At 38.7% G+C, this 15,524-nt stretch overlaps 1 protein-coding gene across 14 annotated transcripts in view; it reads right to left on the reverse strand.

The window, feature by feature from the left end:
• cacna1g (calcium channel, voltage-dependent, T type, alpha 1G subunit) overlaps window positions 1-15,524 on the reverse strand; it is a 171,697-nt gene that overhangs the window by 75,081 nt on the left and 81,092 nt on the right. For all 14 annotated transcript variants that reach the window (XM_058406476.1, XM_058406481.1, XM_058406480.1 and 11 more), the window contains exons 5-6: window positions 7,100-7,197; window positions 338-497 (exon numbers count right to left, since the gene is read on the reverse strand). In XM_058406476.1, coding sequence (XP_058262459.1) covers window positions 338-497; window positions 7,100-7,197 — 258 coding nt within the window. The remainder of the gene's footprint in view (window positions 1-337; window positions 498-7,099; window positions 7,198-15,524) is intronic.

Below are 15,524 nucleotides of genomic sequence, written 5' to 3' on the forward strand. Positions count from 1 at the left end.
AATAGCTTCAATTACCTGTTGGGACAAATCCGAGGCACATGGATACCTGGAATTTATTGCTTCACAGTGATTTAACACTTTAGAACAAATCTGATGTTAAGATAATCACCATTGTGAGACAGTTTGGGATTCAGTTAAGCCAAGACATGATGCTATGTAATTTGGGCTTTGGTACAGAAAGTAGTCATAAAGATTCTGACTGCATCAAATTACTTGCATTTATTCGTTTGGGAATTTATTTTTCAAAGAGTTGTTTATGTACTACCTTGGTGATGTGATATAGGCTTAATGATAAAAAAAGATTATAACATTTTCAGAGTTTTCACTGGATACTTACACAGAGAAGTTCACAGGCAGGAAGCAGCGGTTACGGAGCAGCCCAGCCCATAGCTGGACCCCAACAATCCCAAAGATGAAGAAAACAAAGAAGCAGAGCAGCAGCACATTGCCCAGCATAGGGAGAGTGTCCAGCAGGAGAGTCACCAAGATTCTCATACCTGTACAACAAGAAGTGCATTTGCTTCACACTCATCTGTAAAAACAAGAACAATAAAGCCCACAAAGGAACAGCTTCACCTGAACACATGCCCTGTAAAAGCTCAATAAATGCACAATGCTCTGTATTCTAACACGTCCTTGTTTATGAGGGATTATTGTAGACCACATGTTTATGCTAGGTCATAAAATTCTTAGCAGAGTGAATATATCCACTGAGCTGAGTCTGCATAATGTCTTCTGGTAGCCTTGTGTGTACTCTGGGTGAATTTGTGAAGCCAGGTGAGTAGAGTATAAACAATGACAATCATTTCACATCGGGCTGTGGGAGGAACGACTGGAGAAGCGTAATCTGTGGAGGGCTCCTTGCAGCCATGACAAAGTGAGGGGACAACTGCAGCCTGCTACAACTTGCACTTTTGGATTGGTATGAGTGGAAATAAGCAGCATGGTGTTATCAGCAGCCAAAATAAATAATAAAAAAAATGATAATGGATTCCTATTGGGTTTCCAGAACACATTCCTGTGCTACCATGCCATTTTATATAACACATTGCACTGGTATGTACAATTCCACTGGTCTGTAATGTAACAGAAATAGATCCATTTTCTGTGGGCTACTTGCTTGTCTATGGACTTACTAGAAAAAGATGTATTTCAGGTAAAAATAAATAAATAAATAAATAAATAAAGTATAATTGTAAAAGGTTAAGAAAATAACCTCCCAAATATCAGTGGTACTCTATCACTGAAATCTGCTGCACTGAGATGGAAAATGTATGCACTCTGCTCATTAGTGACACCAAAACATCTAAGGCATTTACCCAAATACAGCAATTCACTGAGCATCTAACAAGCACTGAATCATCGCTGTTAATTATTTCCTTTGAATAGCATTTTTTTTTCTATCTGAGAAAAAAACGTCTATTCAAAAAATGCCGTTCTCTCTAAATGTTTATACCTATAACAACAGAAATATGAGGAGGAATAGCATTCCATGAATAAAATGGAATCCCCAAATAAGGGGAAGTAATTGTATTTTCCAAAAAATAATAAAAGATCGATTTTCAATTAAATTCCAAAAACAAAGAATATATTAAATTATGATAATTACAGTATTAAATTATAAATCAGTAAAAAGATGAAATGTTTATAAGTTTTAAGTAACGCTTAATGGAGCTCAGACACTGCAGCTTGCTATTATGGAGGCATCTCATTTGAAAATTTCACCCATTTTTTTGGGACTACAGAGCTAAATAGTTCTGCTTCAGGTTTTGGGGTGGTTGTATTGATTTTCATTCTAATACATGATTTCTGAAATCCTGACCATATCCCAGAAAAGTTTACAGAAAGGTTTTAATCATTAATCTTGTCTATTTATTGATCTTCTAAAATGCTGGAGGCAGGACTGTTAACTGAAAGATGTTATCTCATATCTCACTTTCACAGAAGAGATTATCTATCACATTAAGAGCACTCTGAATACAAGCCCATAGGCATGAAAAGGTTACTCCTGCTTTCATTTGGCTAAAGTTTTTCTCTGAAAATCCCTCGCTAAAAACATATTGAGAAATACTCGAAAAAGAACCTTTAAATATCCTTCTCTAGCTTATACATTCCCTTAAAAAGCCATTCCGGGAGACAGGGTTGTGGAGGTCCCAGCGCAACAGTGGAAAGATACCCATGGGAGAATCTGCACTTTTTAGTCATTCACATATGCCAAACAGCCTAATATCAAAAGCACAGGCAGAAAGGGAACTATAAGCATTTTTTAGGGTCATGGCTACTCTAATCACACAGAAAAAATACACAGAATATATCTTTTGCTGGTCTATGGATTAAAAAAGCAATACCTAAACAAATATTTCATATGAAATCATTAAAACTCTCCCTACACATGCATTGCTTAATCACACGAGGAGTCCATGTGCTACAGAAGATCCAACAAGCATTATAAAAGAGGTCAATCTTTCTAACAAGAATTCAATATAGTTTGGAAAGGGACAAATCTGATGGCCGTTACTGTGCTTTCTCTCTAAACAACACTCATTAAGATGGGTGAAAATGGATGTGCTTGTGATACACAAACTATATACCAACAGTAATCATGTATTGATTTATATACTCACATTACCAGACTTCTATAAATCACACTTTCCTCAGTTCAGTTATCTCTTATGAAACATCAAATTGCCCAATTTAAGACTTCTAACGGGCCTTTTCTCTTATTACATCTCGCTTTAGTTTCTTGTCTTTACAACAGCTATGCTCTCTCTCTCTCTCTCTCTTACACACACACACACACACAGTATACACTCTGGAAGTATAGACAACTGAAAATGAATACATTATTCAGAAAGAACAGATAATGTGTACTAAACAGATACAAATGAGGGGCACACTATTGTTTTTTTGTTTTTTTTATCTTGCCAGACAGAAAGGTTCTCAGGACATCTGGCTGAGACTAGAGCATGAGGACTCGTATCCCATGGGAAGCAACAAAAAAGTGAGGAGGGTTTTTGCTTACACGCAAGCAAGCAGTCAGCTATAAAGCTCGCCTGGCGTGAAACATGATTAACTGTATAAATTATTGAATAGAAACGTATGTTGCTGTGTGATGTATTTATAGTGTTTATTCATTAGGCTACTAGTTTGTTAATATTTTGGGAAATAAACCAACTAATTTCATTGGAAAATATCACAAGCAGGGGCAAACAAATAATAATAACTGTATACATGTGTCAGCCTTCAATCTGAGTACAGCCTGTTTGTCTTTGGTATCATTACCTTAAACTGAAACACCTAGTTAATTGGGCTTTTATAATTTTGCAACACATCTCTCATTCATCGTTGGTGGTGCAAAACCCACCACGCAAAGATATTATATCTATACCACTGGCTGTGTGCCCTGAGGTCCATTTATTACTGCTATACCCTCATCTCCATTATCCTAAAGACTGATCACCTCATGGCTTAGCTGCTCTCTCTCTCTTTCTCTCTCTATCTATATAATGCTCTTATTTCTTGCAGCAATCTGCATGTCCACTGTCCCAATTACTGTCAGGCTTCCTTCTATTCCATAACTCCTGCCACATGCTGACTGTGGCACTTTTCTTTACTCCAAATAATAATGGGTCACTAGCAGATGACCGGAGAATTTTCCAATCAACCTCCAACTGTCCTCCAAGTATACACACACAGCTAAATCCAATCTGGGTGTTACTGTCGAGAAGTCCAATGTTTACAGACAGGAGAATCCACACGTTATGCAGATTAAGCCAGAGAACTCCCCTGACAGGGATTTGCAGACCGGGCAAATATGTTAAAGCTTTCTCTGGTATGGCCAAAAATAAGAGCTTGCTAGGCTCTCGTCGCTTGCAGTGCACGGCGGTATTTTGATTTGTGACTGGCAGGATGTTTAACACCTTCATCAATCAAGCCACCGAAATGGATAACAACAGCAGAACAGAGGACAGGAAGATATAAAGGTGAAGGTAAAGACACAGAGAGACTAAACTCATAATTCATAAAAGCCATTAGGAGCATCTTAGGAATGTAAACAGAGGAGCGAGGAGCGTTTTGGCTTTTTTTTTAGCAGTGTGAATCCCTATAGGTCCTGCAGTATACTCTGGTCATTTAGCTTTATAGTTATTTGAGCATTGCCTCTGCTTTGAGTTGGATAGCCAAATGATGGATAGTGTGAGTTTGCCTTATATTATGTTGCCCCATATTTTGATTAGAGATCTTAAATAAGCAGAAAAATGACACATGGGACTCATGGGAAAAACCGTACAACTCCCACTTCTCAAATAACATTCCTCAGCAGGTGATGTACAAATTATTTCCAAATTAATTTCACCATTAATCCTTTAATTAGCCTTAAGTGATTCATGAACAGCAAATAAGGGTGCCTGCTCCCACTTGGCTGGCCCCCGCACCTTTGATTGACATCAGCATTAATTATGCAGTAGTACAGAGAGAAGTGGCTATGCTGTGCCCCCACTTTTAAACTCGTCACTCATCACACTTATGTGTGCTACGTCAGGACCGCTGGGCTTAAAGTGACACTGATTGTCTCTTTGCTCGAGTAGGACGTGGTAATGTCTCATACTGTGCTAGACAGATAGCAGGATTGAGGTAGGCACAAAGTTTATAAGAAATTTATTCCGTGATGATGGAGCACTGGTGAAAAACACTTGGCTGGCTCAGTATCCGATGAGTCAGACAGATGACAAATCAGATCGAGGACCTTAATCAAAATCCTAGCTAAGGTCAGACACAGCATTTTAACTGAGCTTTACTGCTTTTTCATTCTGAATGTTACCACCGAGGGAAGAATTAGCTACATGAAACTATTTAAAGTCATGACATTCCTGAGATGCTGTGAGACACCCTTAAAAATCCTACAACTATTTACAGTCAGCTGCTTGTGTTGGATTTGGCATGACTTTTTGGATGCATGTGTCATCACTGCTATGTAATATGTCATCATTCACTAATATTAGGCAGAAAGAAAGTGTGGCTACTAGCTGTGCAAGTACATTTTAAATATGTTCAAGTAAAGCAATTTATTTCAAACTTATTGTTATTTGATGTATTTTTGTACTTTGAGAGTGAGACCAGAAGTACCTGCTTGCCTTTGGTGTTCTTTTAAAATCTATGGTACAATGTTATCCTTTGCTCTGTGTTTCAGCTAGCATGTAAACATTACCTGGCTAACAGTGTGTCATAAGGCTACATAAATACAACTTTTCTTACTATCCACCTAGCTATTATTCTTAGACACATTCACGGGCCACCATCCTAAGATTTTATCTTCATAAGACTACTTTAATAATAAAACGTCTCATAAGCAATGCTCTCTTTACTTTTATTTCTTGCTGAGCAAAACCTAGTTTTGTTGCCCAGACTCTCCTACCATTGGAGCAAAAAATATGAGCCATGCAGGCTGCAGCTTCTCTGCCACTGAATGGTTACTATTAGCTGGCTAGCCTGGAAAGACAGGTGATTTAAACAGGTGATTTAACAGCTGGAGTAGCTAGCCAGGATTATTTGTGGTTGGCACTAAATTTGGGTGGCCGTGGCAGTTTTGGCATAAGTACCTATATGGGCTTTCAAAAAATAAGAATAAATGCAATGCTATGCTATGAGAGTTAAGTGTACCTGTGGATGTACTGAACACTAATCATCTATCAGTTGCTCCAGTTGATTAAAAAAATTTTTTTACACGCATTTGTTTGTCAGTGTTTGACAGCAAAGATTTTGTATTTTTCTGCATGGAAGCATCATCAGAAGTCAGTGAGTGCAGCTGAGTGGGAACAGTGCTAATTGTTATGCATCGAAAACTGAAAACTACCAGACTAAATACTATTCATGCCTTCATGTCTGTGACCTTCTGGCTCTCCCTTTTAGTTATGCTGTCATAGCTAGTCTTGCTGGAGTCCCTGCCTGCACTTTACACATAATTCTACATTGTCTTTAAGCATCACATGATTAGAAACTTAATATCTTTCTCTTTCTCTCTCTGCCTTCTCTGTCGAGCTATACACTCCACTCCTGAGCTCCCAGTGTTTGCCAGTTTCCAGTGCGACCACTGCCCTACCCCTGGTCGGAGTCTCGCCGCTTGATGGTGCCCACTGACACTGTGGATGGATCTGTGTGGACCAGGAGACAGCCATGGACAGAGCCACTTGGGGACTTTCACACCATCACACATATGCCATTTCATCTGTCAGCCCGTGACAGCAAAGAACTAGTGTTTATAATGACCTTAGAAACTACAATGACCTAATAGTTCCTCATGGGTCATTGATTGCTGTTGTAGAAAGGATATTAATCAGCTACAATTACATTATTTTCTGTTTAGTGTCACCCAAATGAGGATGGGTTCCCTTCTGAGCCTGGTTCCTCTCAAGGTTTCTTCCTTTCCATCCCAGGGAGTTTTTCCTTGCCACCGTTGCCACAGGCTTGCTCATTAGGGATAAAATAGGATAAAATAGTCTAATTATAGAATTTAATAATTTATTCTTATTTCTAGTTAATTAGTTATTTTTTTTTTTTTATTATTATTTTTCATTTTCCCCTCCCCTTTCTCTGTTTTCTTCTTTTGTAAAGCTGCTTTGAGACAATGTTCATTGTAAAAGGCGCTATACAAAATAAATTGAATTGAATTTAATTGAATTTAATTGAATATTCCAGTATTTCACATTACTATTTAAATACACTGTACAATTTAACATGTAGTAGTTAGTAAAAAAATCTAATAGAAAAAAATCTTTCTACCTTCTTGGATTTTGTATACAAACGGAAAAAAACACTTTTTCTATCCATTAATCTCTAGCCCTGAAATTCTGGAAAGCAGGAATCCTGGACAGTAGTGAACAGAAATAGCTGCTGGAAGAAAAAACAAATGCTGTTTGGCTAGTTAGCTGATTAGCTGTTTGGGAGGCATGGGATTACTACTATAGAACTCTGGGCACATTCACTAACTTCAGATTTATTCAGATCCTATCCAGTTACCACAGAGCTGAAATTGTGCAAACATACAGCACTATAAAACACTGGGTACAGGGTAGTAGAAGAAGTTAGTAGTACCAATACTCACTGGGCACTCGGTTGATCGCTCGTAGAGGCCTGAGCACTCTGACAGTACGAACAGCAGAGAAACTGACATTCTGCAGGTTGAGCGAATATTCCAGCATCCTGTGAAATCAAAAAAACATAAACAAAAGTCTGTAACAAATTATCTTTGACTTTGGCAGACCTTAAAAGACATCAAAATTCTAATGTTGTATATTTGTGAATTACCAATTGGATGACTTTCAAAAAGTAAAATCATCAGGAATAACAGTGTCAGTTTCTGCTAGGGATCTAATTCAATATTATCACATATAAGGTTACACATACTCAGGAGAGAAAAAAGAGCAGCCAAGAGGATGGACATATCCTGGGGTGCAATATCCTGACTCCAAAAATGGCTAGTTCTTCGCATACACACACACACACACACATATATATATATATATATTTATGTAGATATATATATATTTATGTAGATATATATATATTTTAAATGTGTGTGTGTGTGTGTTGTCACACACACACACACACACATATATATATATATATATATATATATATATATATATATATATATTTATGTAGATATATATATATATTTTAAATGTGTGTGTGTGTGTGTGTGTGTATGCGCTAAGCAGCTATACTGATTGATGAGAGCAAGTGGATTGAGGTGATGAGGGGTGTAATGGGTTTGCAAGTGAGTTTGCAAAACTCAGACATGCTGCATTTTGGGTAATCTGCAGTGGTTTAATAATGCAATCTGTTCGGTCAGCCAGAGTTTGTGTAAGGAGTCTGTCTTATCTACTGGATGGTATATAGACAGGACCAACAAAATCAAGAGAAGTGAAGCTGGTTATTGATTCCGAATCCAGACAACCGGGCACAGATCTTTGAGGATCCTTGTGAATCTTCACCTCTTCAAAACAATTTCTAGGATCTTTCATGGAGTTAGGTCTTGAACTGTCCAAGTGCAGTTCCAGAGTTCCTGTGATATCACGATTGAAGAGAGTGCCCAACAAACGAACAGTATGTCCCATGAGCTGTGCTCGTGCCAGATGGAATAGGCTATTGTGCCATATTTCCTGGGGCGTCTACATACTCTATGTGCTCCACACTGATGAAGCTTTAATCTGTTTATGGAGCATACTGCTTGTAACAATGTTTACTGAACATGTAACTGAATGTGTCATGAAACCAGTATGACAGAATAAAGCTAGGCTGCCCGCCTCCCATGCCGGAGACCCAGATTCGACACCTGCTTGGAGCAGTTGCAAGTAGGACCCGGGGGGGTTACATTAAGATTACTGCTAGTTACACTATACAGTCAAAGGCATGCGGGCATCTGACCATCACACCTCTATGGATTGTTGAGCGTCCCATTCCAAAAACCATTGACATTCGTTCTCCCTTTTGCTGCTAGAATAGCCTTAACTCTTCTGAGAATGCTTTCCACTAGATATTCAAGCATGGCTGTGGGGATTTGTTTACATTCAGCCACAAGCGCATTAGTGAGGCTGAGAACTGATGATAAGCCAGGCGGCCTGACACTGCTGTTCCAGTTCATCCCAGGGATGTTCACTGGGGTTGAAGTTGCATGCTGTGCAGGTCACTCAAGTTCACATCAGCCTTGGCAAGCCAAGTTAAAATATTGGAAGACTCATTGGAAGGCTGTGAGTTGAAATCCCAGGACAACCAAGCTGCCACTGCTGGGCCCATGATCAAGGCCCTTAACTCTCAACTGCTTAGTTGTATAAAAGAGATAAATGTAAGTCACTCTGATTCAGGGGGTCTGCCATATGCTGGAAAATGTAAAGTCTTCACAGAGCTCACTTTGTGCACAACAGTTTTGGGCGTCTTAGTTCCAGTGAAGGCAAACAGCATATAGACCCTATACAATACTGTGCTGCAAATTGTGAATAGGTCTGTGTATAGGTCTGATGGTCAGGTGTCTACCATTGGCTATACAGTGTATGTAATGATGCAAAGCATATTTCTTGTTTTCTTTCTGCAGAAACCATTTAAATCTATGTCCTGAAAAATCAACAGCAATGAGCTGATAGAGTGCAGAGTAAAAACATGTACTGAATAAATGCTAGCAACATTATAATAAACAATAAATGAATACATGCATTAAAGTGATGGCACAGTGGTTCAGTTGGCAGCATCGCCACTTCACAGCTCCAGGGTCCCTTATTCCATCTTGTGTTTCTGTCTGAGTGGTGTTCTCCCTATGAATGTGTGGGATTCCTCTGGGATCTCTGGTTTCCTCCTATCTTCCAAAAACATGCCAGTAGGTGGTCTGGCTATTGGCTAAGACAAATTGCCTCTAGCGTGTGAGTGTGTGTGTTTGTGGGATAGACTCCGTATCCAACGCGACCCTGACCAGAATAAGCAGTTACTGAAAGTGAGTGATTATATTAAACTCACATTTTTTCAGCAGATTCATGCAATGAAACAGATGTGTATTCATTCCCTGTACCACAGTTATGTGTTTTAGTAATATTGTTGATGTTACTGTATAATTAATTATTCATTTTATATGGTTTTCATTGAGTTTGGTGATTTACGGTAAAACAATGAGAAAACAAAAAACAGAATATGACTAATAGGGTTAAACCTTATTATCATCGCATGAAGATATTATATGGCATAATTATTGTAACTTTGCACTAAAAATGGAGATAAGTGGCCTGGGGAGTGTGTGTGTGTGTGTGTATATATGCGCGTGTGTGTGTTCCAAAGCAAAATCTTGACTGGGGGCAGCAATAGTCTAGAGTTAGCCTTGCACATGTGCTATAAATTCAATTGGATATTTTAATTTTAGTCAAAGAGGAACATCCAGTGGGGTCAATGTAATGTGATCTTCAACAATATACACATGCTAGCATACACGCACATATACACGTAAGCACACCCACACGTACACACACACACACACACACAGCTGCTTCACACATGTGAACTTTGGAGGGAGATGCATGAAAAAATTCCCTGCCTTCGTAGCCATCAAACAGGGTACGCGGCCTCCGTGTGTGTGTGTGTGTGTGTATGCGTGTGCATGCTATCAGCTACAAATTCCAGCCAATTCAACATGTCTGACAAAATTAATTGGCTATGTGACAGCTATGTATTAAAAAAAAAATAAACACAAACGCACGAACATGGACTGCAGCTAAATAATAAAATCTGTTAAATGATGGAAGATGATATGCACTAATGCTATCTGTGTGCTGCACCGACCTCAGATTGAAGGTATTTTAAATACCCAAGATTATCTGTGGAGTCAGGGATGATGGTGATGTGCAAACAGTATGAGCTCCATTAAGCAAGCAGAGCTCAGAGGAAATGTGTTCCGCTTTTGTTGCTCCTGAAATCTGCAGAGCAGCTTTCGAGAGCACTGATTGGGTCTGATGGAAACCAGCTGGTAGCTGGAATAGAAAAATAATAACAGTGGTGACTAGGGCTAAAAACGGAAGGATAGGGAAGGACTAAACATAAAAAATATCAAAAGAGGGGGAAAATGCATGACGTTTTTGATGTCAAAAGATCTGCCAGAGTGGCTGGAAAGTACAAACTGAACTAAAACAGAGAGAGAATTTGGAGTACTGTGGTTGGGATCGAGAGAGGAATAAAGGAGAGTACATGTTTGGCATGGGGGTGAGGGGGGAGGACAGAACTTGCGTGAGGACACTTCAGAAAAACTCCTTGCAGCCAAGTCAGGCGAACACGAGGCAGCCAGAGCAGAGCAGAGCTAAACAACGTGAACATGTGTCTATATGGTTGTTCACATCATCAACATGACTTAACATGCAGCAAGTTCTACATATACACCATAGGTGTGTAAATAAACACTGAACTCATGAATGATGAAGCACAGGCACATAATGAAACACACACACACGCACACATACACATACACACAGGTAAACATAACCAGTTAGTGTCTGGTGTGGGCTGGGGGCCAATAAACACCTGGCTCTTATCTTTGTATTAGGCATAGATCTAGTTAAGGATGCCAAAATCACACCCCTTTCCTGACAACTATGGCCACACAGTCAACAATGGCTGCTCTCGGTGTACACAGTGCCAGCAGGGAGGGCACTATAATAGGAAAAGTATGAAGGAGGAAAGAGACCTGCATCCAAAACAGGTCTGACCTTCAGAAATCAGTTTGATTCGGTCCCCAAGTGGGAGCAGCAGAGTCCCTGTTCTGCCATGCCCTGTTTGAACAACCATCACTGAGTAGGAATGAAAAAAAAAAAAAAACATATAAATGTCTGTTGGATTGAGCTAGAAATCATACACTGTGTCGTGGTGGTCACTGCACAACACTTCAGGTGACATAAAGAGACAGAATAACTTTTGAGTTCATTCTTCCTCGCTTTATTGCAGAGTTGGGTTGAATTCAAAGCAGCAGTCCTGCCTGCGGTGCAATAAGGGCTGGGTGTCTTCTACCACCTGACAGGTTAATGAAGAGCGTTTCAGAGGAGGTTCCCTTTCCCTCAGCCACATTCAAACAGAGGTGGAGATGAAACACATGCTCTCTCTCTCTCTCTCTCTCTTTATTCTCACCTTTCATCTTACTCATCATCCTTCAGTCTTCCTCGAATGCTTCACAGATGGTTTTCTACAGCACTTCTTAGTCCACGATCATGATAGTACAATAGTGTGCATGCAGATGATCTGTTTTGTTCATAATCCAAAAGCAAACGAGTGAAACTTTTTTAACCCTGTCCAGCTTAATCTAAAGAAATATCCTAAAACACTAAGCCCTCCGTTTAATTTTTTTAACAAATCATACATGCATATGTTGTATTTTAGACATTTTATCTGGCATTTCCACAACTACCTCGCTCAGTGTTTTAATAGAATCAGACTCATCGTAATCAAAAGTAGATGAGTTGCGCAGAGATGATCGCATGTTGGACTAAAATTCACATCAGTTTGATTTCTAACCTGAAGATATGCCGCGACAGTCTCAGCTCTGCGAGATATTTCACACAATTATTTGAAAATATAAAGAATTTAGCCCATTTGAATCAAAATCTGGTGTGATTTGTTCAGGCAAGTGTGAACGCAACAATCTCACTCACATGCAGACAAAAACATCCGCCCGAAAGCGTCTGAGCAAGGTGGTCTCTATGCGGTTCCAGTCAAACCCCAGTGTGTTTTGATTGCAGCATGAAAGCAATTCAATCCTGAATCAACCCAATTTGAGGAAATAAACTAAACATGCTGTGTATTTTGGGATGCGGACAGCATTTCTCTGTGAATCTGAGCTGCTACACTAAAGTGTGGCACTACAGAAGTACCATGTGTTCTAGATATTTGGACCAACAAACAAAAATGAAAACAAATTGTGGGTGTGATACAAAAATTATTTTAAACTACTTTTTCATAAAGTTATTTCATAGTTTATTTATCTTCTTGCTTGACACAGTTTTGTTGACCTTTTTCCATCTGATCAATAAATGAGTTTTATAGTATTTTATGTATGTGAACAATGCACAGGTTTTTTTTTTTACTTTTTGGTTTGTTTATGTTTATTATGTACAGTGTAAACTAAAGCAAAACTAAACCACACCTAATAGCAACCAAACCATAAGCTAATTTGGACTCAGCGAATGTACTACTAAGTATGAAATCTCCCATATACAACAACAGCATCATGCTTTCACATATTTTTTCCATTTAGTCCTCTCAGTATTACTTAACCTCTGTCTGATGAAAGTCTATTTTGAGATCTATTTTGAGACATTTGTAAAGGAAATGCTTGTTTTGAAAGAAGGAAATGAAGGAACTTAATACAAGGCAATAAGGTGTGTGACAAGAAAAGAAACCAGCTCTGCTCTGTGTGCTTCGGTCAAACACAACTTGACCACAGGGCAGAAAATAAATAAATGAGTAGGACCTTTTACGGGTATTTTTCTTGAGAAAATATTTGATGGCCTTTCATGATACCTTAGTCCTTGTCTCATTCTCCTGAAGAGGCATTTTTCAGCACATAGCATGCGCCTGGAAACATGAATAAATCAGAGAGAGCAGAGAGTATTTTTAGTGTGGCTTCAATTCTGACTGAATATCATAGTGATCCAGAATTTCATTTGGAGATGAGCAGGTAAAGTGGACTAATCGAGTTATGTAAATAATAATAATAATAATAATAATAATAATAATAATAATAATAATAATAATAATAAAAAGATTCAAATCTTCAAATTGAATTTCTTGAGCCTGACAGGATATAAAGAAAGCTTCTAGCTTATTCTAGCTTAGTCACTGTGGGATGTTGTCATTTTTATGTAAAAGGACTTCACCAGCTCATGAAAGAGCAAGTTTGCTGATCTGATGTATGTGATGAGCAACTGAAATGAAGTCAAGTGTGCCAATATTTTAATGTTAGTGAAAATGACCAAAATGATTGCAAACCTTGTCAGCTGAAGTCAATATGCAACAGAACTACATATTCACAATACAAGAGACTTTCCCTTAGTGAGTGATATTAATGTGTGTCATGTCTACAGAAGTGCATGCTCTCTCCACAGCACCTCTGTTAGAGCCGGAAAGAGAAATCGGCTCTTAAACTTAAACATGCACACTAGCACAAATCTAACACTATTCAAATCTTTACAACATTTGCACATTCAATGGCAAATGTGTTTATTGGTTAACTGAAAACAAAGAATGAGGTATCAGATATTTGTTGTTTTAGCCCTCAACAAACCTCACTAATTTTATTTCCTGTATATAATATTATGTTTTTTGTCAACTAACTATTTAAAAAAAACATATTTGTCATTTAACTATGCGTGAAAACAACCAGGCCAATACAAGCGATACAAATGGCTTCCCATCCTTAGCGATGCCTGTGAATGCTCACACACACACACACACACACACCATGAGAACATCAGCCTGATTGATGTGGGGGGAGTTCCTAACCATCTGTAAGTACCTGTGAAAAGCTCTGATATTGATTTCCAGATGCTTCCCAACACAAATATGAGATGAAGGAGCTATCAGATGAAAGTGGACACAGTCCAGTGTCATCACTTCCTCTGGCCAAATGGAATTCCTGAAGCCTCTATTACCTGACCAGGAGCTCAAGTGATCCTTTTATGACTGCTTATGTGGAGCGTAAGATGATCATCGTTTGCCAGCATAAATGACCAGGGATCATTAAATAATACTCCACAGAAACACAGTCACATTTAAATCTAACAAATTTCCGCAAACAAGGGCGAAGTGTAAGATATATGCATTTCAAAGACTGGAACAGAGAAAGGGGGATTACAGAGTGGATAATTTGTACATCAGAAATGCAGGTGCACCACAGTTCCTTTCTTTCCCCACTCAAAGGCTGAGGAAATAAAGAAAACCGTGTCACAGATATTTAGTTACGTTTCAGGTATTTTGTGTGGGTTTTGCAAGAGGCATTTCGAATGGAAATTTTACTGAAACCTGGCAACCCAAGTTATTAATATTATCTTAACTGTGTATATCTTGCAGACAGTGACAATAGTGATGTGAAACACACCTGTTATACTGAACACAGCTCAACACAGGTATGTCTAAGTCCACTCAGAATGAGCTGCTAGACTGTATGCTGGATCAATCTACGTTGTTAAACCTCAACGCCCTATTACAGGGTGACACAAAAAAAAATTCACTCGATTGTACCATATAACAGTCTCTCAGCTTAATTTTGTATGTTATTAATGTCGTCCCGCCTCAGCAAAATGTACAGTCATGAGCTGCTGCTGAAGTGAATGACACAAACATTCACTCAAACTCAAAGTGAATGAATATGCCTTTAAAGTCTTGACAAATCTTTGGCAAGGACATGAAAATAGCATACAAATAAATCAGACAGTAGCTCATCTAGCCAACAGAGAATATTCCACATGCACCACTATTTATTTTCCACTTTTATTAATGAAAACAAAATGAAAACTATAAATTCTAGGAGCTGAAAGAACTACAGCAATCAAGCATTGCCAAGAGCACATGAGATAAAGCCTCTGAGAGATCCAGGTAGCCATATGCTGACATTAATCAAGGGGGGGTGTTGGTTATGTGTCCTTTCTGACTGAGTGATGTCCAGTAAGCACAGAGGACATACTGCAGTTGCCATGACATGCAAAATATGTCCGGCTATACACTCTGTGTGTGTGTGTGTGTGAGAGAGAGAATCTCAAGAGAGCATTATATATTGATAATACAATGTTCAATCATTACATTGTGCCATGAAAAAAAAAGTTTGACAGAGTGGAAACCTGATTTACTGAAACTGGTTAGATCCACAAAGTCTCACTATAGTGTTCCTGAGAAGCAGAGTCATATAACCGCATCAACATGGATTGATAGACTCAAGTCTGCAATAAATGGTGAGTATGTGCCAGAAGATAATGCTGAGATGAGTCTCTGTCTAGCTGAGAGATCTCCGG

This window comes from Hemibagrus wyckioides, linkage group LG13 (genome assembly GCF_019097595.1).
Source record: "Hemibagrus wyckioides isolate EC202008001 linkage group LG13, SWU_Hwy_1.0, whole genome shotgun sequence".
Lineage (NCBI taxonomy): Eukaryota > Metazoa > Chordata > Actinopteri > Siluriformes > Bagridae > Hemibagrus > Hemibagrus wyckioides.